Genomic DNA, 24,801 nt, shown 5'->3' with positions numbered 1-24,801 from the left:
TTGCTAGTTTGTAAGTAGTTATTTTTATTAGGAAATATCATTCTTACGTTCCTTCCCGCGTTGCTGCATGTATGAACCAGAAGAGATTCACCATGGCTTGCTGATGAGAACACAGAGGATATAATGCTAGTCCCATTCAGGAGCAGGCAGCACTGTTAGTTACTCTTCTTTGTTTTACAGAGATGAACGAAATCAGTCCATCATCGTAAGTGGAGAGTCAGGGGCAGGAAAAACAGTCTCAGCTAAGTATGCCATGCGATACTTTGCAACCGTGAGTGGTTCTGCCAGTGAAGCCAACGTTGAGGAGAAGGTCTTGGCCTCCAACCCCATCATGGAGGTAAGGCAGCAGTGGCCTTGGCCTTCTTACTATATTCTCTTAAGAAACCTGCTGAAAAAAGTATCAAAAGAGCACCTGTCAGAAAGTCTGGGCTGTCCCAGCCACTAGAAGTAAGAAAATACTTTTCCATGTATTAGTAAGAAGAGCTCTACGAAAAGTAGAAAGTCAGGAAGGTAGCCATTTGAATAAAACCCAGCTATGGAAGTGTCTACTTTATTCCATAGTCCTGCATTTTTAACCTACTGCTGACTTGTTGCCGCTAAATAACTGGCAGTGGTACTTCATTTTCTAAATTTCTATTCTCCTAGAAATTTATTGGTCCTTGTACTAGGAGTATGTTTTTCATTTCCCCCCATTTCTGAAGTTCATAGGATTTACTATACCCAAGCATGCCACATTTCATTTTCGGTATTTAGTACAACCTGTTTAGCTGTAAGTTTCTATTTTTTTCCCCCAGATGTGAACTACAAGCTTAAATCATGATTATAAACATTTTTCTTCTTGTTTCTGTGAAGCACAATACACAGCTTTAGGTTAGAAAAAGAAATTTGGTAGCTATAAATTCCTAAGAAAGGAAGGAGTACAGAAGGATGTCCTTTCAAAAGCAAAATATGTCTACAAAGTGGAAAGGTTCATGCCAAAGAAAGTGGACCTGTTTGTGTGAGACTTTGAGTATTTCAGGATTTGTAGCTAGAGAATTATTTGTCTATTAATACAACTTTAGGGAAGTCGGATTTTTGTTAAGTAGTCCCATTGAATGGAAAACTCTAATTCTCATTACTAATGGGGGGAAATTATTTTGGACAGGGAGAAAAAACCTCTCTTATTAAAAATTCAAGTCAGCATTTTTTATTCCTGTTTTTTCCCTTTGTCAAGCCTTATTTGTCACCCAAACACAGACGGAGTTTAGAACTGGCCTGGTGCACCTGTGGTACAAGTGGTTGTTGCAATAATCAGTCCAGAGGTAATTGTGCCTGGTTTGCAGTGCTGTGTGTGACACTTGGGAACAGGATGTTGTACCCCAGCCTGCGGGGCTGCCCTCCAGAGCAGGAGGACCTCTGTCCTTGGGACCAAGAGGACAGGATGTGCTGGGGGAGTTACAAGGCTGCCTGGACTAGGTACACTGTGCAGCGAGAACTGGAGAAGTTTTCTGAAATAGCACAGACAGGGTGGTGGGGGGGTGGGATGACAGAGATGTGTGCCAGAAAGACTAGTAAAGATTTTAAGCAAATATTAAGATTTTGAAAGATTTTAAGCTACAGATAGAATGCTGGATGCCATTGTTAATATTGGGGAAATATAATCCATAGAGCCAGTTTTGGGTTTTGGGTCGGAAAACAACAGGGTTTTGCTTTGCTTCCTACCATTGGTTTGACTGTTTTTGGTCACAACAACAAATTCTGTGTAGTTTGGCAGCAGTTTATTTCATTCTTAATCCCTAAAGTTAGAATATCGCAGTCTAGATTGTGATGGCATCAGGGAATCCCATCTCTTCTAGGCTGGACCATATAATAATGTAAGTCTGGGATGAACCTTCTAGAATATGTCTAGAATACTTTATGATCTTGCTATATTCTCATTCAAAAAATAGCTACATTGGTTTTTCTATAAAACAGATTTGTGTTAGTAGGAGAAATTAAAATGGCCATAGATCCTACCTTGTTTTTTTAAAAGATTTTATTTATTTATTTGACAGAGAGAGACACAGAGAGAAAGGGAACACAAGCAGGAGGAGTAGGAGAGGGAGAAGCAGGCTTCCTGCCTAGCAGGGAGCCCGAGGCGGGGCTCGATCCCAGGACCCTGGGATGAGGAGCTGAGCTGAAGGCAGATGCTTAATGACTGAGCCACCCAGGTGCCCCAAGATCCTAGTTTTTAATATGTAGTTATAAAGAATTTAGTTTATTTGCTGGGATGAGCAAAAAAAGATAAAACCATCAGTTATAATTAGCTACTCCCTTCTATATTGTTATGTAGTTTTTCTGTGGGAAATTGGATTAAGAAAATTTGACAGAGAACTAACTCAATGACTACAAATGAGGGCATCCCAGTTTGAAAGATGAAAATGGAATCTGCGACTGAAGAATGGTGACAAAGGGTTTGCAGTCATAGGAAGAAGACATAGATGAAATACTGAGTATGTGGCCTAGAAGGTCTGTAACATTAAACTTGCCCCAAGACTGTGTTTCTCTCTGAGTCCTTTACTGCCATGTTAAGAATGGCATGGCTGGGTCTCCAGCAATCTGAAACCCCTCCCCGGATAATGAGCATCTCACACAGTTAATGTCACGTCCTAGTGGCTAATGGGATTTGCACGTGATCCTTTAGAAAGAACCTCCTCATCCTCAGATAGACTCCTTTTGCAAAATATGAATGATGCACAGATAAATGATTCTTTTTTGCTCATTTTATCATGTTTTCTTTTTTTCCTTTTCCTCCAGGAAATTTTAATCCTAAGATGGGGACAGGGAAAGATTCTTGGGGGGCATAGTGAGTCTTAATAGTTCTTTTACATCTTTAATAAGCATAGTTAAAGATTTTCATCTCCTTTTAGTAAAGAAGAATAAGTCGCTGAACACTTCACTGAAATCAGTAGTAAAATCAAGACCGCAAAGCCTTTTTTCATTAACAATTTCTTGCTAATTAAAATGATAACAGCATCAGGGAAGCCTGTTGAAAATATAGTACTTAGAAGGCAGAGGGAGCAATTAGGAGAAAAGGACAAAAAGTATAGTTTATATATAGAACCTTCTTTCCTTATCAGGTTCAAGGCTTATAATCATGTGGTTCTACTTTTGTCAAGGACCGTAGGGCTCATCTATCCTAGTCAGTTCACGCTTGGAGGCACTACTGCTCCTCAGAGGATTAAATGTTGGAAAGTTGGTGGGAGGGCCTGGTCTAATACCCAGGTCTTCAGACTTCTATTTCATTTACTCCTTCTGTACTTCTTTGCTCTATGTTTAATTTTGTTCTATGTTTAAATACCTTTTACTCAAAGACAGAGGGAAGGGGTCTGTTTCAACCTGACCTTGCTTCTCACAAGGGTAGTATTGTTTTGGCAGCTCAGCCCCTTAGACATGTACTCTGAGTCGCTAGGAGAGAGATGGCATATGGAAGGAAGATGGGGTGTGGTCAGGGAAGGAGGAGAAGCTGTGGACCCTCTTTGCCAGCTTGCTTAGTTGTTGGCGGGAAGGGGCTTGGGACAGTGCCTGGTAAACACTCCGTGGCTATCACTGTCACTGCCACAATCACCACATCTTTTTCATCTGCTCTTTGATGGAATGTTCTGTGTTGAAAGAAAATCCTGCATTTATCATTAATTTCCTTTTCTAAATAAAATAAAAACAATTGGAATATATGGAGACTTTTTGTTGTACTTTTTGTCATATTAAGAAGGGGAATATCTAAGTAAATGTATTGTTCAATTGACCTAGGCTACACTAGATTACTCCTATTACTTTGCTGGGAAGATAGCTTTCTGTCATTCTTTCCCTTTAAAATGTTATTCTGAAATATAGCAGTGTTCTCATTGCCAAAGCAAAATAGGACAGTACCTGCCCTGTGTTTCCGAGAGTGAAATGCGCCTTCTTTGATTGATCAGAGAATCTGATGTGTTGATTTTTTTGTGGTTGTGTTATTACTGTTTTCATCATTTGTATTTGTATTGCTTTGTTAACACTCCAGAACATTTTCATGTCTTTCTCTCTGCTGTGGTTTCAGTCTACTAATCCTGATCCTCTCAGGTTTTGTACAAGTAAATTTTAGTAATCTTACATAAAATATTTTATTAAATATTTAATGCATGCATTATGTGAACACTTGATTCTCTACCTACACCATGTTTTTTGCTTTGCCTTGGAAGAAAAATTTCTAGAAGCATGTTACCTAAGTTAGAAAGTAGTACATATATTATCTTAATTTTTTTAAATTATATAAAAAATTAGCAGAAAGTTACAGTCTCTGAATTCTATGGCAGATGTTTTACAAGTTAGATACAGCTATCAAAATCCAAGGGCAAATTTTACTATGTCTGCTTTCTGAAAATGACTTTGAATTGAATGGGTGATTACTAAGATTGTGCTAAAAACCAGTCCAACTGGGCCTTTGTTGTCACAGGATAGGAGGAGGATAGAAACTTTTAGCTAAAGAGACTCAACACCAGAGCAATATTTCCCTAAAAATATTAATTTGCCTTAACCAGCTCATTTACATAAAACAGACTAAATTTTCGGGAAACCCAAACCCTAGTGTGCTTTTACAGCCTCCAGTCCCATCCGATTCTTTCTTTGTTGAACTGAATGAGTGTGTTCCGATAGCACAAATGGTGTGAAAGTCTCCCAGCTGCTGGGCTCAGGTTTGCTGTTCCTGAAGATAATTTGTGTGAGAATAAGGAGGCAGATCTGAACTATTAGTCGGTATCTGTGTGGTTGTGCACTGGGCAAAGCATACACTGGTACTTGCAGGGGCAAAATCAGTTCTTTTCTTAAAAGAATCAGTTTTAAAGTGTTGTGTTATACTCTGTCCTATCTCTCCCTGAACAGACTCTGTAAATGTCATGTCATGAACTGTACTTCTAAGATACTATTTTTTCCCCTTGCTTCTTAGTCCATTGGAAATGCTAAGACAACCCGGAATGATAACAGCAGCCGTTTTGGGAAGTATATTGAAATTGGTTTTGATAAGAGATACCGAATCATTGGTGCCAATATGAGAACTTACCTTTTAGAGAAATCCAGAGTGGTATTCCAGGTAAGGCAGGCAGCTGCATGTGTAAATTTTTGTTAGATTGCCATATAATTCTAGAGCTCATGCTTGCTGGTATGCATTTTATTTGCAGATACTCTTGAGCATATTATGACAGTATTACTACAAACCGCATTTGGGCTGAAATATGTAAAATGGTACCTGTCAGAGGCAGGGCAAACCCATTAGACTAATAATCTGTGGGACTGGGCGCTGGTTTAGGTTTAATGGTTTAGACTTTTTCCTGCAGATGGTTGTAGCTTAATTAAAAAGAGGTGCTATTAGTTTTTTTTTTTTTAAGATTTTATTTTTTTCTTTCAGAGAGAGAGAATGTGTGCATAAGTGGGGGGAGGGGCAGAGGGAGAGAGAAAATCCCAAGCGGACTCCCTGCTGAGCACAAGCTGACATGGGGCTCCATCCCATTACCCTGAGATCATGACCTGAGCTGAAGCCGAGAGTCAGGCGCCTAACTGACTGCGCCACCCAGGTGCCCAAGAGGTGTTACTAGTTTACTCTCAAGTCTCTTATTTCCCAGTTGATAGGGAAGACATTGGGTTATGTTTTCAGTGAGTTACAGTTTGAACCTAGTTCCTTGTCCTCTTTTCTTCCTTCTCCTCTCTTAGAATATGGTATTGTTTAAATAGAATAATGAAGGCTAAGAAATCTTTACTAGACATAAGCCCCTTTTGGGGATCAGACCTGACCTTGAGGCCACACTGTGATTTAGTCAGCTGAATACACTGCAGAATTCAAGGATATGATGGTGGAGTATGAGGATTCAGTTTTGTATGAACAGTGTTATTACAGCTGCATTTCTAAAGTATGTATGTGGAAAAAGGACTGTCAGGAAATACCAAGAAATTATGTTAAAATTATACATTATTTATTTTCTGTTATGTAAAATATTTTATTAATGTTAAAATGTATAAATTAAAATGATGTAGATGATGCAGTGTATTTGTGGATTTCTTACAAACAACTGCAGGAGATGATCTGGTCTGACATATGGCAAAGATAGAATATTCTTTTTTTTTTTTTTAAAGATTTTATTTATTTATTTGACAGACAGAGAGCACAAGTAGGCAGAGAGGCAGGAAGGGAAGCAGGCTCCCTGCTGAGCAGAGAGCCTGATGCGGGGCTCGATCCCAGGACCCTGGGATCATGACCTGAGCCGAAGGCAGAGGCTTTAACCCACTGAGCCACCCAGGCACCCCTAGAATATTCTTTTTCATTTAAAGTGTTAGGAAGACCATGAGCCTGAGAGGTACTGTGAGAAGATATTGAGTACACATTTACCCCTTTTTCCAAAAGTAGATTGGTCCTATGAAAACTTCTGTAAGCTGGGGGTGCCTGGGTGGCTCAGTGGGTTAAAGCCTCTGCCTTCGGCTCAGGTCATGGTCCCAGGGTCCTGGGATCAAGCCCCACATCAGGATCTCTGCTCAGCGGGGAGCCTGCTTCCTCCTCTCTCTCTCTCTCTCTGCCTGCCTCTCTACCTACTTGAGATCTCTGTCAAATAAATAAAATCTTAAAAAAAAAAAAAAAGAAAACTTCTGTAAGCTGAAATGGTATCAAGTGAAGAAAAAATTACCATTAATTTATATGGAAAAATTTCTGAGCATCCCCAGACCCCAAAAATAACCTCTCTTCGGCTTTTCTGATACCTTAGGACACATGCTAGCAGATGCACAGAATAAATCGAGATAAAGCGCAGATGCTCACAGACACAGTTCAAAGCTATGGCAGCTCAATGCCAAGATGCTGAGTGTAGTTCCCGTGTAAAGAGCTTGGTGGTTCCACGCTCGCTGCTGGGGGAGTGCGGCCTCTGTAATGGCTCACCGCAAAGTAACTGCTAAACACCAGTTTTCGCTTTTCTGTAAAAGAGCCTCTTTGGATTTCCTTTGGTTAGCAAAACAGGTGCTAATGTAGGCATTTTGCAAAAATGAAGTGGTGTAGTGCGAACTTTAGAAAAGCAGGGGATACCTATACTTCAAAAACAGGGTTTTAGTTTTCCCCAAAGGCAATGATCTCTTACGACAGCGGCATACACCAAACTGTTCTCTACTTCAAAAAGCACCATTATCAGATATTTTTTGTTGACTGTGACCAACAGATACACATTCATACATATAGGCACATGACTGATAAATCATGAGATTTAATAATCATAAATCTATATTAGGAAATTTAGGTATAAGGACAACTTATTACACTGAGATAATTAAATATTAAAATTTCATTTTATGGGGGTGCCTTGGTGGCTCAGTAGTTTAAGTGTCTGACCCTTGTTTTCAGCTCGGATCATGATCTCAAGGTTATGGGATAGGGACCTGATCAGGCTCTGTGCTCAGTGGGGAGTCTGCTTGAGATTCTCTCCCTCTGCCCTACCCACTGCTCTCTTTCTTTCTCAAATAAATAAATCTTAAAAAAAATTGGGAGCACCTGGGTGGCTCGGATGGTTAAGTGTCTGCCTTCAGCTCAAGTCATGATCTTCAGGTCCTGGCATCGGGCCCTGTGTTGGTATGCCGGCTCAGTTGGGGTATTCTTCTCCCTCTGCTTCTCCCGCTGCTTGGGCTCTGTCTCTCTCTCAAATCATCATCATCATAATAAAAATCTTTAAAAATTTTATTTTATGATTAAATTTTCAGAGTTTTAGGTTAAAATGCTATAATTGAAAACTCTTCTTATTTCAAAGGCAGAAGAGGAGAGAAACTATCATATCTTCTACCAGCTTTGTGCTTCAGCAAAGTTACCTGAATTTAAAATGCTGCGATTAGGTACGGATATGGTATTAGATATATTGTTCTGGTATTGTTTTTCCATTTATTCCTGCGTCCATAAACTTATTATAGGAGATTATCTAATACTAAAATATTTATGAATAAAATGATAGGAAGTCTGCAGTTGGCTTCACGATAACCTGGGGATGGGGAAGGGGTGAAGTAGGATGGGCCTTGAGTGGATACCTATTTAAGATGAGTGATGAGTCCACAGGCAGTCCACTTAACTGGGCTATCACTGCCTCTGCTTTAGAGTGGACATAAGGGTAGGATTCAAGGCATCTTCATAGGCTGCAAATCTTTTATTTTCATTCGTTGCAGGAAATGCAAATAACTTTCATTACACGAAGCAAGGTGGCAGTCCTGTGATTGAAGGAGTTGATGATACCAAGGAGATGGCACATACCAGGCAGGCCTGCACTCTGCTAGGTAATATAATTTTATTTTTGAGCTCTTAGGAGCAGTAGTTCTCTGATTCAAGCAGACTTTGTTTGGAATATTGGCTTAGCTTTGTATTAGGTGGTGAGTGTTGTTGGGAGATTTAACAATTGTTCCTTATAAAATAACTTGGGGCAGCAAATGAGCTCAAGGTTTTTTTTTTTGGTGATGGGAACTATTCTAAAATCAGATTGTAGTAATGGTAATGACTAACTGTAATTCTTTGTTTTAATTTTCACAAAATCTGAAACCTAAAGCTAAATGAGATGAGTTCCTGAACAAGTTCAAGTTCACATTTTGTAGGGTTTTGGTTGTTTTGTTTGTCTCGCCCTTTTTTTTTTTTTTGGTCGTTTGTGTTTGGGAAATGTGGTTGAGCTGGTATGGTGACAAACATTGTATTGCAAGTAGACTATTCCACTGTTTAAAACATGGCTCAAATGTCGCTGTCTTGTTTCTGAGATTTGAAAAATATGGGGTCTACATGCAAGTAAATTAACCTTTAGAACTGCAATGTACAACTTTTAGTGGTGAATTATTTATTTTAAAAACCTCAAAATATAAAATGACTATATATATAAATAAATATATAAATATATATAAATATATATTTATATGTATATATATGGTATATATACCATATATATGGTATATATATGGTATATATATTTATATATACTTATATATATTTATTTATATATGGTATATATATGTGTATATATACACATATATACATATATGTGTATATATGTATACATATACATATACACACATATATATGTGTATATATACACATATATATACCATATATAAATAAATATATATAAAAATATATATAAATAAATAAAAATAAATAAAATGACTATATATATAAATATATATATATAAAATGACTATATATATAAATGACTAAAATCATGTGTTGGTATTTTGATGAGTACTATGAGGTGAGTTAATTTAATTTAAAAGCATTGCTAATCAGAGTATGGTCTGCAAGACCATAGTGAAGCTTGCAAAAATTCAGAAACTCAAGCCCCATCTTAGACCTACTGAAACAGATCTGCACGTTAACAAGATCCATTGGTGATTCATATGCACATTAAAGTTTGAAAAATACTGCTATAATTTTAGGGCTAAATCTATTTGTAAATAGAAAATTGCAAATTTATAAAAGTCATAATTAGGAGATAGTAAAAATATTCATTATAAGGTCAACTCTCAATTACCCTGTGTATGATTACATATTTGAAAATAATTTTACTATTTTTACTTCTATATAATTATATATAATATTCAGGAAATTCTTACCTTATTGAAAAATGAAGCCAGATCTGATAAAACGCCAAAGCTATACAGCTTTCTCATTCTGCCTTATCCATCAGTTGCTACTCTAATGCTGCATTTCAAATTCCCTCATCAAGCTGGGTACAACATGGGCCCAAACACTTCTCATCTTGGGATCTCTTTAACTTATACTCTGTAGTTAGAAGGAGTAATTAAAATAATCTGACTTAAAATAGCCTTATTGGGCTACAACTTGCACTTGGGAGTAGAGAAAATAGAAAAGGTAATAATGTTAATAAAATACTTAAATCCAGGGTATGATGGCGATGATAATTTGTTTAGCATTTACCACGTGTCCCGTAGTGTGCTAAGTATACTACACGACTACATGCATTTTCTCATTTAATGCTCATGGATTCCCTTTGAGGTAGTCACAACTATTTCCATATCTCACATGAAAAAACAGAAACATAGAAGTGTGATGTTACATGCCCACGTGACATGGCAGGTCAGGAGCAACACCTGCCCTTGAGCCAGTTCTCACTCCACAGCCCGTGCTCTCAACCGTGATGCTACACTGTGTTATATGTTGATGTCAGCAAAGATGAAAGTGTGGTTAACCATGACATGTGACCATCTGCACCTTTGGCAATATTCAAGGGTTAAAAATAGGCTTAATATTGGCTGTTGCAATAGTTTATTCTCACTTGTTCATTTACTCTATTTCAGGAATTAGTGAGTCTTATCAGATGGGAATTTTCCGAATACTTGCTGGCATCCTTCACTTAGGCAATGTTGCATTTACATCTCGGGATTCAGACAGCTGCACGATACCTGTAAGTTCAGAATATGCTTAGTGTGATAGCAGTTTCTTTGTGTTTCAGTTTTGTTAATTCTTAATGGAAACAGTATATTTGAAGTCTCTATTATCATTATCAGAGAGATAAATTATCCCAAGTAGAATCGTAAACTGAAGGTAAGAAATATGGATGCTAATTCCTTGTGCACAGTGATTGTGTGTGTTAGGGGTAGGGAAGAGGAGAGAACTTGGATACATGTCTGGTCCATATGAACAGAGGTGGGAAGTATTAGTATTCAGTGTGAAAGTTGGACTGGGGATGTCTAGGGAGAGGGATTCATTTGGCCCATGGTACAAATACCAATAATTAAAAACTTTATGTCTTCAGCTGTGGAGTTGTAATATAGTTTAAAGGTTATTGAAACAACTATTAGCAGTGATTACTCCTATGAAGAGGAACTAGATGGCTGGGAGACTGAATGTCTTCACTAGGATTTGCATATTCTTTCACACATAGTGATAACTGCACACTGAGAATTAAAACCCAATTCCATATGTGGAAGTGTTTGTTTAAATTGGAACAAAACCTGGTAGTCTCAGGTTGTCCTCATTGGGCATTTATGATTTGCAGTATTTTCTGATCACCACCATCAAATATAACTCATGCGCATGTGTGCGCACACACACAGTTTTGGGTACTTTTTAACTTTATTAGAATGGAGGAAGTTTTAATATAATTAATTCTTTTTCCATCCTGCTTCCTCAATACTGTGATAGGACACAATCTGAAGATTTATGTTTCACTCTTCAGATACCCAAGTTGATATTAGCAAATCTACATGTAGATTAATTCATGATTTAAATTTGCGTAAATAAGACGTTAGTTTTGAAATATATGTTTCTCTGTCTCTGCTTCAATTCAGTCCCTACTTTACTGTTTAATCATGCTTTGTTTTTTTTGGTGAGTTGCTTACACTTCTCTGAACTTCTGTTTCCTCATCTGTAAAGTGAGACTTTCTTTTCCAGCAATTTTCGACTGGGTGCTCTGATTGATCTTCATACTGGATAAACCATATATATATATATATTTTTTTAAGATTTTATTTTTAAGTAATCTCTGCACCTAGCGTGGAGCTTGAACTCACAACTCCCAAGATCAAGAGTCTCATGTTCCACTGACTGAGTCAGCCAGATGCCCCACAATAAATTATATATATTTTTTAAAATTAATAAATATATAAAATTTACTCAGAGACCAGAAACTAAGTGAAAATAGAAGCTATGAGAAAGAAGTAGAATCCTGGAATTAGGGCTCATCTTGAGGGCATTTACTGAAGCCAAGTGACCATGAGCTTTAGTTTTCCTAGCCAAGTAGAGTGCTAAAAATAAAAGACAAAGCCCAGGACTCATATAAACAGGGGAACTCCTGCCTAAAGCTGAGGCCCTAAATGGGAAACTAGTAATAAACTTGCCCACCACCTACTTGAAGAGTACAAAGAAAAGTTGATCTGGCTTGAGCAAACCTTGGTGCTATGTGTAGGAGAAAATAGTTCCTAAAATTTTATGGCAATGAACTGACCCTCACAGTTACTCCCAGACTGATTTTGTAGTTCCCAGAAAGCTAAATACAGAAAACTTAGCTGAAATTGGTCCTGGATTGGTGATGCCTTAGATGCCTGTCAGAAGCAAATATAAATCTATAAATCTACTTTGGATAATCCAAGTCTCAATAGAGTCCCATGAGAAAATTTACGACAAATAATTGGTTCATAGTCAGAAATCACAAATTCCACAAAGAAACAAAATAGAAGGAGCTAGGTGAAACAACAGATAAGAGTCAAACCCATTAAGAATGCTGAAAGAAATTAATAGCAAATCTGACATAACTGAGGAGAGAAGAGATGAGCTAGAAGAAAGATGTGAAGATATTACCCAAAATGCAAGACAGGACCCAGAGATGGAGCGCTTAAAACAGAGGAGAGGTGAAAGATAGAATAATAAAATCTAATTTTAATCCAATGAGAATTTGTAGAGGGGGGAAAAAAAGAAAGAAAGAGGCAGACATAACATTTGAAAGATAATTATTCACAAATTTCAGAAATTGTGAAAATGACTCTAAACCTCAGATAAGGAAAGTCCACAAAATCCTAATTAGGGTAAATAAAAAGAAATCCACCTAAGGCACACCATAATGATACCAAAGGCAGAGAGAAAAATCTTAAAACAGGCAGAGAGGTAAGACATAACTACTTTTGAAGAAATAACAGTTAAACCATTAGCTCACTTCTCAACTACAATAGAAGCTAGAAAACACTATCTTCAGTGCTCTAGAGTGAATAACTATTAACTTAGAATTGTATATCCCATAAAAAGATCTTTCCAGAATGAGGGAAGAATAGAAGTGTTTTCAGACAAATAGAAATTGGGAGATTTTGTCACCAAGAGGCCGTCACTAAAGGAAGTATTAAAGGACCTGGTTTAGGTAGAAGGAAAGTGACCCAAGATAGATCTAAAAGTACAGAATGAATGGTGGATCAAGAAACTAGGAAAGCACATGCCAATATAGAAAATATTTCATTAATTAAAACAATAATAATTATGAATAGTATATTGGGCCAGAAAAGACAGAACTCCCCACAAAATAGTTAGTTACAAAGGGAAAATAGCCATTTTACAGTGGAGAAACTTGGCAGGCATTCCCTTAATCAGGTGACTGCAATTCACAGGACCAGTGGAAAAACCAATCAACATCACAGAACTTCTTTTTTTGTACTTGTTGCTGTTGTTTGCTTTTAAAAAGCCTTTAAAGGGCACCTGGGTGGCTCAGTTGGTTAAGCAACTGCCTTCGGCTCAGGTCATGAACCAATCGATCCAGTCCCTGGGTCCAGTCCCTGGTTCCGAGAGAGAGAGAGAGAGAGAGAGAGAGAGAGATCCTCCACTGAGCAGGGAGCCGATGCGGGGCTCGATCCCAGGACCCTGGAACATGACCTGAGCAGAAGGCAGACGCTTAACCAACTGAACCACCCAGACGCCCTCTTACTCTCTCTCTTAAGTAAATAAATCTTTAAAAAAAAAATGTAAAAAGCCTTTAAGGATATTTCTTTATTGGGCTCCCTGCTCAGCAGGAAGCCTCCTTCCCCCCAACCCCCACTTCCCCATGCTTGTGTTCCCTCTCTCACTGTATCTCTCTCTGTCAAATGAATAAATAAAATCTTAAAAAAAAAAAAAAGAAATTTCTTTATTTCTCTGGTTTGTAGCTTATAGTGAACATGTTTTTTTTTTTTTCAGGTTTTTAATTTTAACTCCAGTATAGTTACCATACAGTGTAAGATTATTTTCAGGTATGCAGTATAGTGTCCAGCACTTCCATACAACACCCGCTGCTCATCACAAGTGCCTCCTTCATCCCCACCACCTGTTTCACCCCCCTCCACCTTCCCTCTGGTAACATCAGTTTGTTCTTAATAGTTAAGAGTCTGTTTCTTGGGCTTTTTCCATAGTGTGGCTATTGTTAATAATACTGCAATAAATATGGGAGTGCTTACACCCCTTCGAATTAGGGTTTTTGCATTTTGGGGGTAAATACTCAGGAGTGCGATTACTGGATCATCGGGTAGTTCTGTTTTTAACTTTTTCCAGAGTGTTTTGTGGAAACTTAACTTTTTCCATACTGTTTTCCAGAGTGGCCACACAAGTTTGCATTCCCACCGGCAATGCACAAGGGGTCTTTTTTCCTCCACATCCTTACCAACACTTGTTGTTTCTTGTGTTTTTGATTTGAGCTATTCTGGCAGGTGTGCAGTGATATCTCATTGTAGTTTTGATTTGCATTTCCCTGGTGATGAGTGATAGTAAGCATGTTTTCATGTGGGTGTTGGCCATCTGGATGTCTTCTTTAGAGAAATGACTGTTGAACATTAAATAACTTCTGATGTGGTGAACTGAGAGCACAACATCACTTCTCTGGTATTCCTGCTGAGAAGGCATGACCCAAATCTAATCATGAGGCAGCGTCATGCAGAAGGACCTACATTAAAAAAGGTCAAGGTCAAAAAAACAAACAAAAAGAGTGAAGACCTATTGAGATTAAAGGAAGCTAGTGAAACATGGCAACTAAATTCAGTGTATGACCTTAGACTGGATCCTGGACTGCAAAAATATCTCCCCCACTCCTGTGCAGAGACTGATTAGATCAGCCAGAAAAAAAATTGGATTGGATCTGTAGGTTAGATAATAGAGTTGTGTCATTGCTAATTTTCTAATTTTCTTGATGATATCATAGTTATATAAGACAATGTCTTTGGTTTTTAGGAGTTGCACCCTGAAAATATTTAGAACTAAAATGGCATCATGCATGGAACTTTTCTCAAAGGTTTTTGTTGTTTTATTTTTTTCTTCCCACTCAAAGGTTCTGAAAAATTAATGTGTATGTACATGTATGTGGAGGAGAGAGAATGATACAAGCAAATGTGTAAAATGATAATATTTAGGGAATCTGGGTGAAGGAAATTCTTTGTACAGCTCTTGAAGCTTTTCTCTTAGTCTAAAATTAGTTTAGAAAAAAAGTTAAAGAGCATCATCAGCCCGTGTTCCCCCTAAAAACATGGAACTAGAGTACTAGATAACAACTGGATAACTGGTTTAGGAATTCAGCTGAATACTTTTGAAATAAGCATCCCCAAAACATAAAGGTACAGAAAGTTTGAAAATAAAAAGTTTAGAGAAGACATATCATAATAACTAAAAAAAACCCTGGCAGAGGTCGATATTCGACAAAATAGTTTGGGACCAAAGCAATACTAAAGGTAAATAGAGTACTATGTAATAATAGGGGTTTTATTCATCAGGAAGATGTAACGCTTTTGAACTTTCATGTACTTAATGGCATAGACTTAATATATATAAAGCAAAAATCAACAGAAACCAAAAGAAGAAATAGTTCTATCGTAATGAGAGATTATTGACTTTTCTCAGATAAAGAGAAGAGGTAAATGAAGAAGTCTAAAAATCAGTAAAGTTACAGAAAATTTGAGCAAAAAATTACAGCCGTGATCTAATAGTATGGTCATGTCGTTCAAATAGAATATGTTTAGAAAGTACTAATGTCAAATCACACATATTTATATGAATGAAATTAGCTGCTTATTTAAGGGACATATAGCATGCTGTTGGTAATGATGCTAATTTGTATCTGAAGTGACCACTCGGGAGGAGGGGAGGTGAAGGAAGGAAGGGACTGCTTCAGTGGGAAGGGTCAGGAGGTGAGGATGCCAAGACCCCCAGGTTCTAATGACAACAGTGACATACATTGGCCATGTGATGTTTGATAAGCTCTTGGATTTCACTCAAAGATAGCGATGTTCATCCTGCTTATTCCCCAGGAATGTCATCAGAGTCAACTGAAACTTGTGAGTGAAGATGTTCACAAATGTAGTGCACTTGTGTAGATTAAACTAAACAAGGTTTTATTGAATGTCTACTCAAATCAAGGCCTATCGAAGACCTTGTAGGGGATAGAGATATATGTCATTCGTATGTCCTATGAATAACTCTCAAGTTATCTGTCTTATACCCTTCAGTGACTTCCCTTTGCTCTCAGGATAAAGAGCAGCCATGGTATAGCCTCTGCCTGTCTCTCTGGCTTCATCTCAGATATTTTCTCCCTCACTCAGCTTTAGTCTCTCATACTATAGTTTTCTCCCACCACAGGACTTGTGTACCAGCTATGCCCTCAGCTTGAAGACACTTTCTTTCCCCTTTCACTGAGTTAATACTTTCCCATTCTTCAAATCTCAACTCTGTTTCTCAAGACAACTGGCGCTTGCCTCCTGAGTGGAGTGTAGTCCTTTCACATGGAATCGTAGGATAGCACCCTTGTTCTCTGCAGTAATTTTACATTTTAGGGAGCAGTCGTTTGACTAATATCCATTTCTCCTAGTGACTGTAAGTTCTAGGAAGATAGGGGCCATGTCTGGTTTTATTTACTGGCATGTCGTAGGTATTAAGTAAATACTTGTTGACAAGCTGACAGATCTGATCAACTGACTGAATGAAGGTGCCCGAAGACAGATACAAACAAATACAGTGAAGAGAAAGGAAGATGTAGCATGCGAAATGAGCCCTGGAAGAGATCGTAAAATGCTCTCTAGATGCTAGTCTAATGGATGACTAAGATTATTATCACTGATGAGGTTGATCTGGGTGATCTGGGTGTTCATTATAACAAAGAAATTGCTGGGTTTTATTTGTTACTTCTTTGTGTTCTTTTAGTAAATTCTTATTTGATTGATTTGGTCATAGGAAATAACCCACTCTCTTTTATCAGCCCAAGCATGAACCTCTCAGCATCTTCTCTGACCTTATGGGCATAGACTATGAGGAGATGTGTCACTGGCTCTGCCATCGGAAACTGGCTACCGCCACAGAGACATACATCAAGCCCATCTCTAAGCTGCAGGCCACGAATGCCCGTGATGCTTTGGCCAAGCACATTTATGCCAAGCTCTTTAGCTGGATCGTAGATCATGTCAATCAGGCCCTTCATTCTGCTGTCAAACAGCACTCTTTTATTGGAGTGCTGGACATATATGGGTAAGTGTATTTGGCTTAATGGTCTGTCACAGAGCATTTCTTTCTAGAGATTATTTCATTTGCTAGTTTGCCTTCTCTGGGTGCCCTCCTTTAAAGATTTTATTTATTTGAAAGAGAGAGTGAGAGAGAACATGAGCAGGGGGAGGGGCGGAGGGAGAAGCAGACTCCCAGGTGAGCAGGGAGCCCAATGCAGGACTCTATCCCAGGGCTCTGGGATCATGACCTGAGCTGAAAGCAGATGCTTAACTGACTGAGCCACCCAGGCGCCCCTCTGGGTACCCTCATTTAGCTGTTAATACAGTTCTATACATTTGTGCTTTTTGATGCCTAATTTTAAAAATTATCTTATATAGTTTTTCAAAAGAACCTATGAGATCTCTATTCTCAGTTCCCTTTTACGTGAATATAGACCCTGAATCTATAAATTGACAAGAGCAGTAGCTTTATCATAATTATGATTGTTTCCCACCTTGGGATGAATTAGCCCTCAAAAACTCATACTGTTGAACATTGCTGCATGCTGGAGCCTTCAAAAAAAGTCTTTCTGCTACATGACTGATGCCTATCTGTTGGGTGTAGATTCCATGTTACTGACTTATAAACCTTTATCTTCACTGATGTGGAAAAGAGGTTTCAGAATGTTGGGAAATTTCCCATTTCTTTCTTTCTAATGGGCACATTTTGAATATTTTAAAAAGCTGTTTGTTTCTTTTTCTCCTCTTAACATACTGTTTTTCATTTTACAGATTTGAAACATTTGAGATAAATAGTTTTGAACAGTTTTGCATAAATTATGCAAATGAAAAACTACAGCAACAATTCAATATGGTAAGAATTTTCTTTCTTAACTAATATTCTACTATAAATTCTCTTGAATTCCTACTCTGTGTTTCAAGTCTGGTTTCTGAAATGAGACTGTAAATTGCAATTATTATGTGGGATTTAGAACAACTGAGCTGTTGAGGAACTTATGATTGATAAATGAGTGCAGTGTTAAAGAAATGTGTATGGCCCGGGTTACAACCTGAGAATAGTAAAAATTGGGTCAAAATAAATTGAGTGATGGAAACAGGAAGTGTGTTAGGTGGTAACATGGGCAGTTTGAAGTTTTGAGCCCAGGATATCCTTCAGTGTGTTGTTCCCGTGGAGTGAAGACTATCATAACTCCTACTTGCTGTATCCTGAGGATGCCAGTGTGAGAAATCAGCACACACTATTTTCTACATATTTTTTTACATATTTTCAACAATCTGAGACATCCATCACAACAATGGCAATGGGAATATTTTGAGAATGGCTCTTGTCCAGTTGTAGTATCAAATATCATCAAGTATTATCACACTATTGGGGAATTTAAAGGTGTTTAAAAATGAGGGGCAGTAGATTGTAATAGTGAAGATCACAGACCTCCAAAGTAAACTGCTTGGGTTGGAATCCCATTCTGCTTTGATTATTCATGGGACCTTGGGCAGGGTAATTGACCCTCCTGGGCCCTAGTCTCCTCATCTGTATAAAGGGGATAATGATAGTACGTACTGCATATGGTTGCATAGATTGAATGAGTTAGAATATGTAAAGTTATCAACATGGACCAGGCACAGTTCTAAGTGCAGGATTAGGGATGGTTATTAGTACTGATGAAAGAGGTTGTTAAAAATGAGTTGCCTAAAAAGCAAAACAAAAAAACAAAGAGGTCACTCATAAGAGTTGAAGATGGAAGAGCTGAAGGACAGGAAAAGAGTCCTTAGTATCCTCATTTTATAAAAAGAGAGGACAAAAGGCATGGTCTCTAGTTAATGAACAAAAAATAGAAGTTTAAAGGTATTGTTTTAAGTTATAGAATTAGTAAAAATCAAAAGAAGAACTAAAAATAGTAATATTGGGAGGACAAGGGACGGGCAGTAGAGAGGTGGTATATATGAATTTGACCACATTTGCCTCTTCAAGAAATCAATAGATGATATTTACAATGAATACATAAGAAAATAGTAGATAAACATATCCTTTAGAGGTAAGTATCAGAAGAAATAACTAAGGAAGTTAAAAATGGCTTCCTCCAGAGAGTGAGACTGGATTGAAGGGTGGGACAAGAGATTCTTGCTTGTCATCATCAAACCCTTAGACTGTTTGATTTTTTAAAAATATTGTGTATACTCTGATGAAAATTTAGACCATCTTTATTTATCAAGTTAAGCTGCTTAGCACAGTGAAATAATGCAAAGGTGATCTTCAAGCCTTAAGCTTATGACTGTTTCCATAAGAATGTTATTGGTGTCCTTTTCATCTTTGCTTAAGAAACATTAATAAAAACCTGTCAGAGACTAAACTGAGCATTATCTTTTCTCAAGGTTTTACTGAGTTTCTTAATACTTTAATCAGAGCCACAGCCTCTGCTCTTTCCTAGTGTATTTTGGCACAAGATGACTATAAATGTAAGGAACCAACCCTGGTCTCACTAGGGACTGGCTCATTTGTCTATTTGACAAGGACCCCATGTCTTTGCATGTGTGTTTCTGACTCTCTCGTTTCTCTTTCTCTTTCCCTCTGTTGCTGTCAATCTGTTTCTCCTCTCTCTCTCTCTCTCTCTCTCTCTCGCACGCGCGCGTGCGCACACACACACACACACACACACACACTCACACTCTATGCTGCATCTTAGCTTCTCTATGCACAGCTGCTCCACTCCCTCTTACTATCAGATGACTTCTTCTTCCCTTCTCTTCTGCGTATATTTTCTCAGGGTTTCTGTTTCCTCAGTCACTTCAAGCTCCCTCTGAACCCAGCAGTGGTTGGATTGCCCCTCTCATCCTTTTTCTTTTTCTTTTTTTTTTTTCCTGGAGAGAGAGGGAGATGGGGGGAGGGGAGGAGGCAGAGGAGAGAGAGAGAGAGAGAATCCCAAGTAGGCTCCATGCCCTGCATAGAGCACAACACAGGGCTTGATCCCAAAACCCAGAGATCATGACCTGAGCTGCAATCAAGATTTGGATGCTTAACCAACTGAGCCATCCAGGCACCCCTTTCCTCTCATCCTCTTAACTTGCCTTTTCCCCATTCATTTTGAATCAGCTTTAGCTTGGACTGTTGATTGCCCATTTCTAAATTCTTATACCCAACAAAGAGAATCTGATTAACTTCATTCATTTTTCCACCAGAGATCTCTAGCAGTTGACCAGCTGTGACTAGGAACATAGGGTTTCACAGTAAAGAACCTGGTTGTTTTGGGCCACCCTTGGCAGGGATTATGAGTGGGGCAGTGGGCATGAGAAATACAGTGATTGGCATATTTAGAGATCGCGGGCATTACATATTGACTAAGGATCTCTTGCCACGTTGAACCTCATGCCCACATTGTCTTTTTGACAACTGAGTATCCAAGATTTTTGAGGCCTCATGGACTTTTCCAAACTAGGCATAGAAATGTGTATAAGAAACAAGCTCTAGGGGCACCTGGGTGGCTCAGTGGGTTAAGCCGCTGCCTTCAGCTCAGGTCATGATCTCAGGGTCCTGGGATTGAGTCCCGCGCCGGGCTCTCTGCTCGGCGGGGAGCCTGCTTCCCTCTCTCTTTGCCTGCCTATCTGCCTACTTGTGATCTCTTTCTCTGTCAAATAAATAAATAAATAAATCTTAAAAAAAAAAAAGAAACAAGCTCGATTTAAAATTTGGAGCAGTGTTTCTGTTGTCAGTGTGGAGACTGCATATAAATTATTGAATAAAAAAAAGAACAGAGCTCATTCCTTATCGGTGCCATCAGTCAGGGCATCCTGCTAACACATGGTGTCCCATTTGCCTTCTCATTCATCATAAGAGCAGAAGAAATTTTACTTTCTGATCAACATGACATAAATATTCATATGGGTGACCACTTTGTTTTTTTTTAATTATTAAAGCTTATTGCAGCTGGTAAATGCTGCAAATGAGCCAAGAGGGACATTATAATAAAGGTAGAATAAAGTAAGAAAGTTCTAAGTGCACAAGGAGCATGTGTATCAGAAATCTTGGTGACACCTAAGTTTCATGGGGATTAGGGGTCTAGAAAATATGTGTTGTCTGGTCAAAGCCAGAGGAGGCTATCCTTTCCAGAAAAAGGACCAAAATGTCTGAGAGAAGAAGGGACACAAAAGAGATAAAAGAAAGCAGAAATCCCCAAGAACATTGAGTAGAGGTCATTAACGTCTTATAGACACTAGAAGTTATGGATTGCTGTATTGGTTGGGCAGCCTGAAGCAAGAACGGGGATTGGATTGCCCTTCCATCTAGACTAACTTAACATCCATTCATCTGCAGAGCTCCTGTCACAGAGCCTGTCTTCAGAGAAGCCTTCCCTCACTACCCTGTATCCAAACTAGATAAAGACTCTTATTCTCATAGCTTACATTACTTTCCTCTGTAACATTTCTATGTTTGTGATTCCTTGTGGTTACTTGATTTCTGTCTGTTTTTCCCACTAAGTTTCCAAACTCCCTGAGGGCAGAACCCACATCTACTTTGTTAATGGTGTGCAGTGACTGGCACATAGTAGACGGTCAATACATATTTTTGCTTAAATGAGTGACTGGAGATGAGAAGCAATGTGGAGGATGGTGGTTGAAGCATTTAGCAGAAGGAGCAGTGGATTGATCCTTGTCACAGCTGCTTGCAGTATTGGATGTAGAATTCACAAAATTGAGCTGTAGATTCCCTGACTGTGGAAAATGATGGAGGCAGACACAAACACTGTTACCTAACTCTGAGGCACGTGAACTTCAACATCACTGTCCCTTAAGAGAATTACTTTGCTGTGCTGCAAGCATCACCTGGCAGGGTTCAGTAGTCTAGAGGGCATCTGCTCTGCATAGTTCAAGGCCAGCTAAGGCATTGTTAGCAGCACTGTACAATAATTTGAGGCCAAAAAGTATATTGTACAGTGTTGGTTGTATACATATTTAAAAAAAATCGAAAAGACTGCTACATTGTCAGCTGTTTTAACACACCCACACACATAGATTTACTTGTTTACCAAGAATCCTGTGTAGCTGAGGCTTTGCTATCTGTGACTTTTATTTGCTTCTTATATCACTCTCTGTGTGTAAAACATGTTTCTCCCACAAGATTATTATTGCTGGAAGCCATGGACTATCTCATATTGTGTTCATATCCTCTTAGAGTGTTTTCTATAAATGTCATTTCTTGACTAACATTACTTGTAATGATACAGTACTGCCAGTTTTGTTTTTTCTTTTTCATTTCAGCATGTCTTCAAATTAGAACAGGAAGAATATATGAAGGAACAAATTCCCTGGACACTCATAGATTTTTATGATAATCAGCCTTGCATTAATCTTATAGAATCTAAACTGGGCATTCTAGATTTGCTGGATGAAGAATGCAAGGTAAATATGATTTTCTGACATACCTAGTCTATCAAGAGACATGTCAAGGTCAGAGATAAGTGGGTTTAAGCACAGATTCATTGGTATACCATGAGGTGCCAGTGTGGCCACAAATAAGAGGTCACCCTACTTGCATTCTGAAGGGTCACTAGACCCAGAGGGTTCTACATACAATCAAAACTGGGATAATTTGGGAGTGCCTGGGTGGCTCAGTTTGTTGAGTGGCCGACTCTTGATTGGTGTCCTGGGTTTGAGCCCCGCATTGGGGCTCTGTGCTCAGCAGGAAGTCTGCTTGAGATTCTCTCTCTCCCCCTCTGCTCCTCCCCCCACTTGCACTCTCACTCTCTCTCTAAAATACATAAATAAATCTTTTTAAAAATCTTGAAGAAAAAAAAAACTTGGAGAATTTCCTTTCTCTTTTCAGCTGCTTCTCAGTTATGTAAAAAATTGATGTTAGACACAAATGCTTACCAGTTTGGTACTCTTTTGTTCAGTGATATGACATATTTAAAGAAATGCAAGAAATTGTACAAAAGATATTTTAAATAATAGTCTTAAATATCTGTGATTTTAAAATTGACTGCTTGTTCTTTATTATTGATATATATGGTAGAAAGGGACTTTTAGTTTTAATATTTGAAGACCCAGCATGCTGGGAAAATAATGGATCTCTGGCTTTACTGCTGAGTGATCTTAGACAAATAACATATCCTTTCTCTTAACTCCTCTTTAGCTTGAATGCCATAAATTATAATGCCATAAATTACCATAGATTGATCCTCCTAAGTATCAGATTTCCTACAACATTAAGAATGAGTATAATGCTCAGTTTCACTTGAAATTAAATAAAATGCATATCAAACCAAAAATGGGATACTGCATTTTACCTATCAGACAGGCAAGTTGTTTTTTCTTTTAAGGTTTTATTTATTTATTTTGTGAGAGAGAGAGAGAGAGAATGCATGTGAACTGGGGGAGGGGCAGAGGGAGAGAGAGAGAATCTCAAGCAGACTTCCCACTGAGCAGGGACCCTAACACAGGGCTCAATCCTAGGACTACTGAGATCATGACCTGAGCCAAAATCAGGAGTCAGATGCTTAACCCACTGAGCCACCCAGGTGCTCCAGATAGGTGAGTTTAAATTTGATAATACCATTCATTGATGGTAGGATGTGAGTTAATACAGCACATTTTTGAGGGAATTTGACAATATTTTTCAAAATTATAAAATTTTAGACCCAACAGTGGGTCCAAAATTACCTTTGGGCCCAACAGTGGAATTGCTGGAATTCTCCCTATGAATATACTTGCAAAAGTATCCAAGGTATATATGTAAAAGAAGCAATTGTGGCCATTTTTATAATAACAGAAAATGGGTAACAACCTAATGGTCATGAATACAAGAATGCTATTATTAAGAAGAAGAAAAATGCAAAGATTTTATAGAATGATTCTATTTGTGTGCATACCTTTAGACAGATAAAATTGGTGGAAATGATGAAAAGAAATTACTCTTCATTTTAAACCTTTATGAATTATGAAAATATTTCACTCTGTGCATATGTTACCTTTATTTAACAAATTTTTAAAAATACCTGATATGGAGCACCTGGCAGGCTTAGTCACTAGAGCATGTGACTCTTGATCTCATGGGGGTCATGAGTTCAAGCTCCACAGTGGAGCTTACCTAAAATTAAAAAAAAACATGAAATCATAATAGTTCCTATTTATTTATGAGGCTCTTGTTGTTTTAAAAGCTGATAGAATATTTATTTGATGATTCCTGGTATAGACAGATTGAGTTGCCCAAAGATTGGGCCGAGTCACCCATGAAAAAGTCTCAGTCATTGCTTTCCTTTGGTAATTAATTTTCGTCATCTAACAGAGTAATGTGGAAGGAATGAGTTCCTACTGAATAGAAAAGTTGTTAGAAGAGCCAAAAAATGGTCTCTTGGTTGATAACTCAGAAGAGTCTTATAACAATATTCTCCTTATTTTGTTTTTGCTGTTTTTTTTTTTTTTCCTTTTCTTTTCCACCCTGAATGTAGATGCCCAAAGGCACAGATGACACTTGGGCCCAAAAATTGTACAACACACATTTGAACAAATGTGCGCTCTTTGAAAAGCCCCGTCTATCAAACAAAGCTTTCATCATCCAACATTTTGCTGACAAAGTAAGGAAACTTTATTATCTTTTTTCTTTTTGAATATTTAAGTTCAAAGAGGAAAAAAATCGATGTCTAGAGATATCATTTTTATCTTTGCTGAAACTTGCATTCTTTAGTGTCTTATAGGAAAAGTATTTTTCAGTGTTGCTTGGGTGGTTTTCTCTTCCTTTCCATTCCTATAAATGGAATTATATTATGAAATAAATATGAGCCTACAATCCTGTATAATTCTGAAATCCAAGAAACTCTGAAAACTAAAAAGCCTTTTTATAATTCATTTTATGTCTAGACCTGATCTCTG

General features: G+C 38.0%; 1 protein-coding gene across 1 annotated transcript in view; it reads left to right on the top strand.

Annotated features, from left to right (window-relative positions):
• The window catches only part of MYO5A (myosin VA), a 180,460-nt gene that overhangs the window by 81,351 nt on the left and 74,308 nt on the right, over positions 1 to 24,801 (top strand). The window contains exons 5-13 of the mRNA XM_080808332.1: positions 181 to 337; positions 4,940 to 5,083; positions 7,770 to 7,851; positions 8,176 to 8,283; positions 10,303 to 10,409; positions 16,698 to 16,963; positions 17,710 to 17,791; positions 22,192 to 22,332; positions 24,381 to 24,506. Of these exons, the coding sequence (XP_080664458.1) occupies positions 181 to 337; positions 4,940 to 5,083; positions 7,770 to 7,851; positions 8,176 to 8,283; positions 10,303 to 10,409; positions 16,698 to 16,963; positions 17,710 to 17,791; positions 22,192 to 22,332; positions 24,381 to 24,506 (1,213 nt within the window). The remainder of the gene's footprint in view (positions 1 to 180; positions 338 to 4,939; positions 5,084 to 7,769; positions 7,852 to 8,175; positions 8,284 to 10,302; positions 10,410 to 16,697; positions 16,964 to 17,709; positions 17,792 to 22,191; positions 22,333 to 24,380; positions 24,507 to 24,801) is intronic.

Source organism: Martes martes (genome assembly GCF_963455335.1).
Source record: "Martes martes genome assembly, chromosome: 7".
In the NCBI taxonomy this organism is placed as follows: domain Eukaryota; kingdom Metazoa; phylum Chordata; class Mammalia; order Carnivora; family Mustelidae; genus Martes; species Martes martes.
The sequence above is the reverse complement of the archived record's forward strand: the minus strand, read 5'-3'. Positions and strand labels throughout refer to the sequence as shown.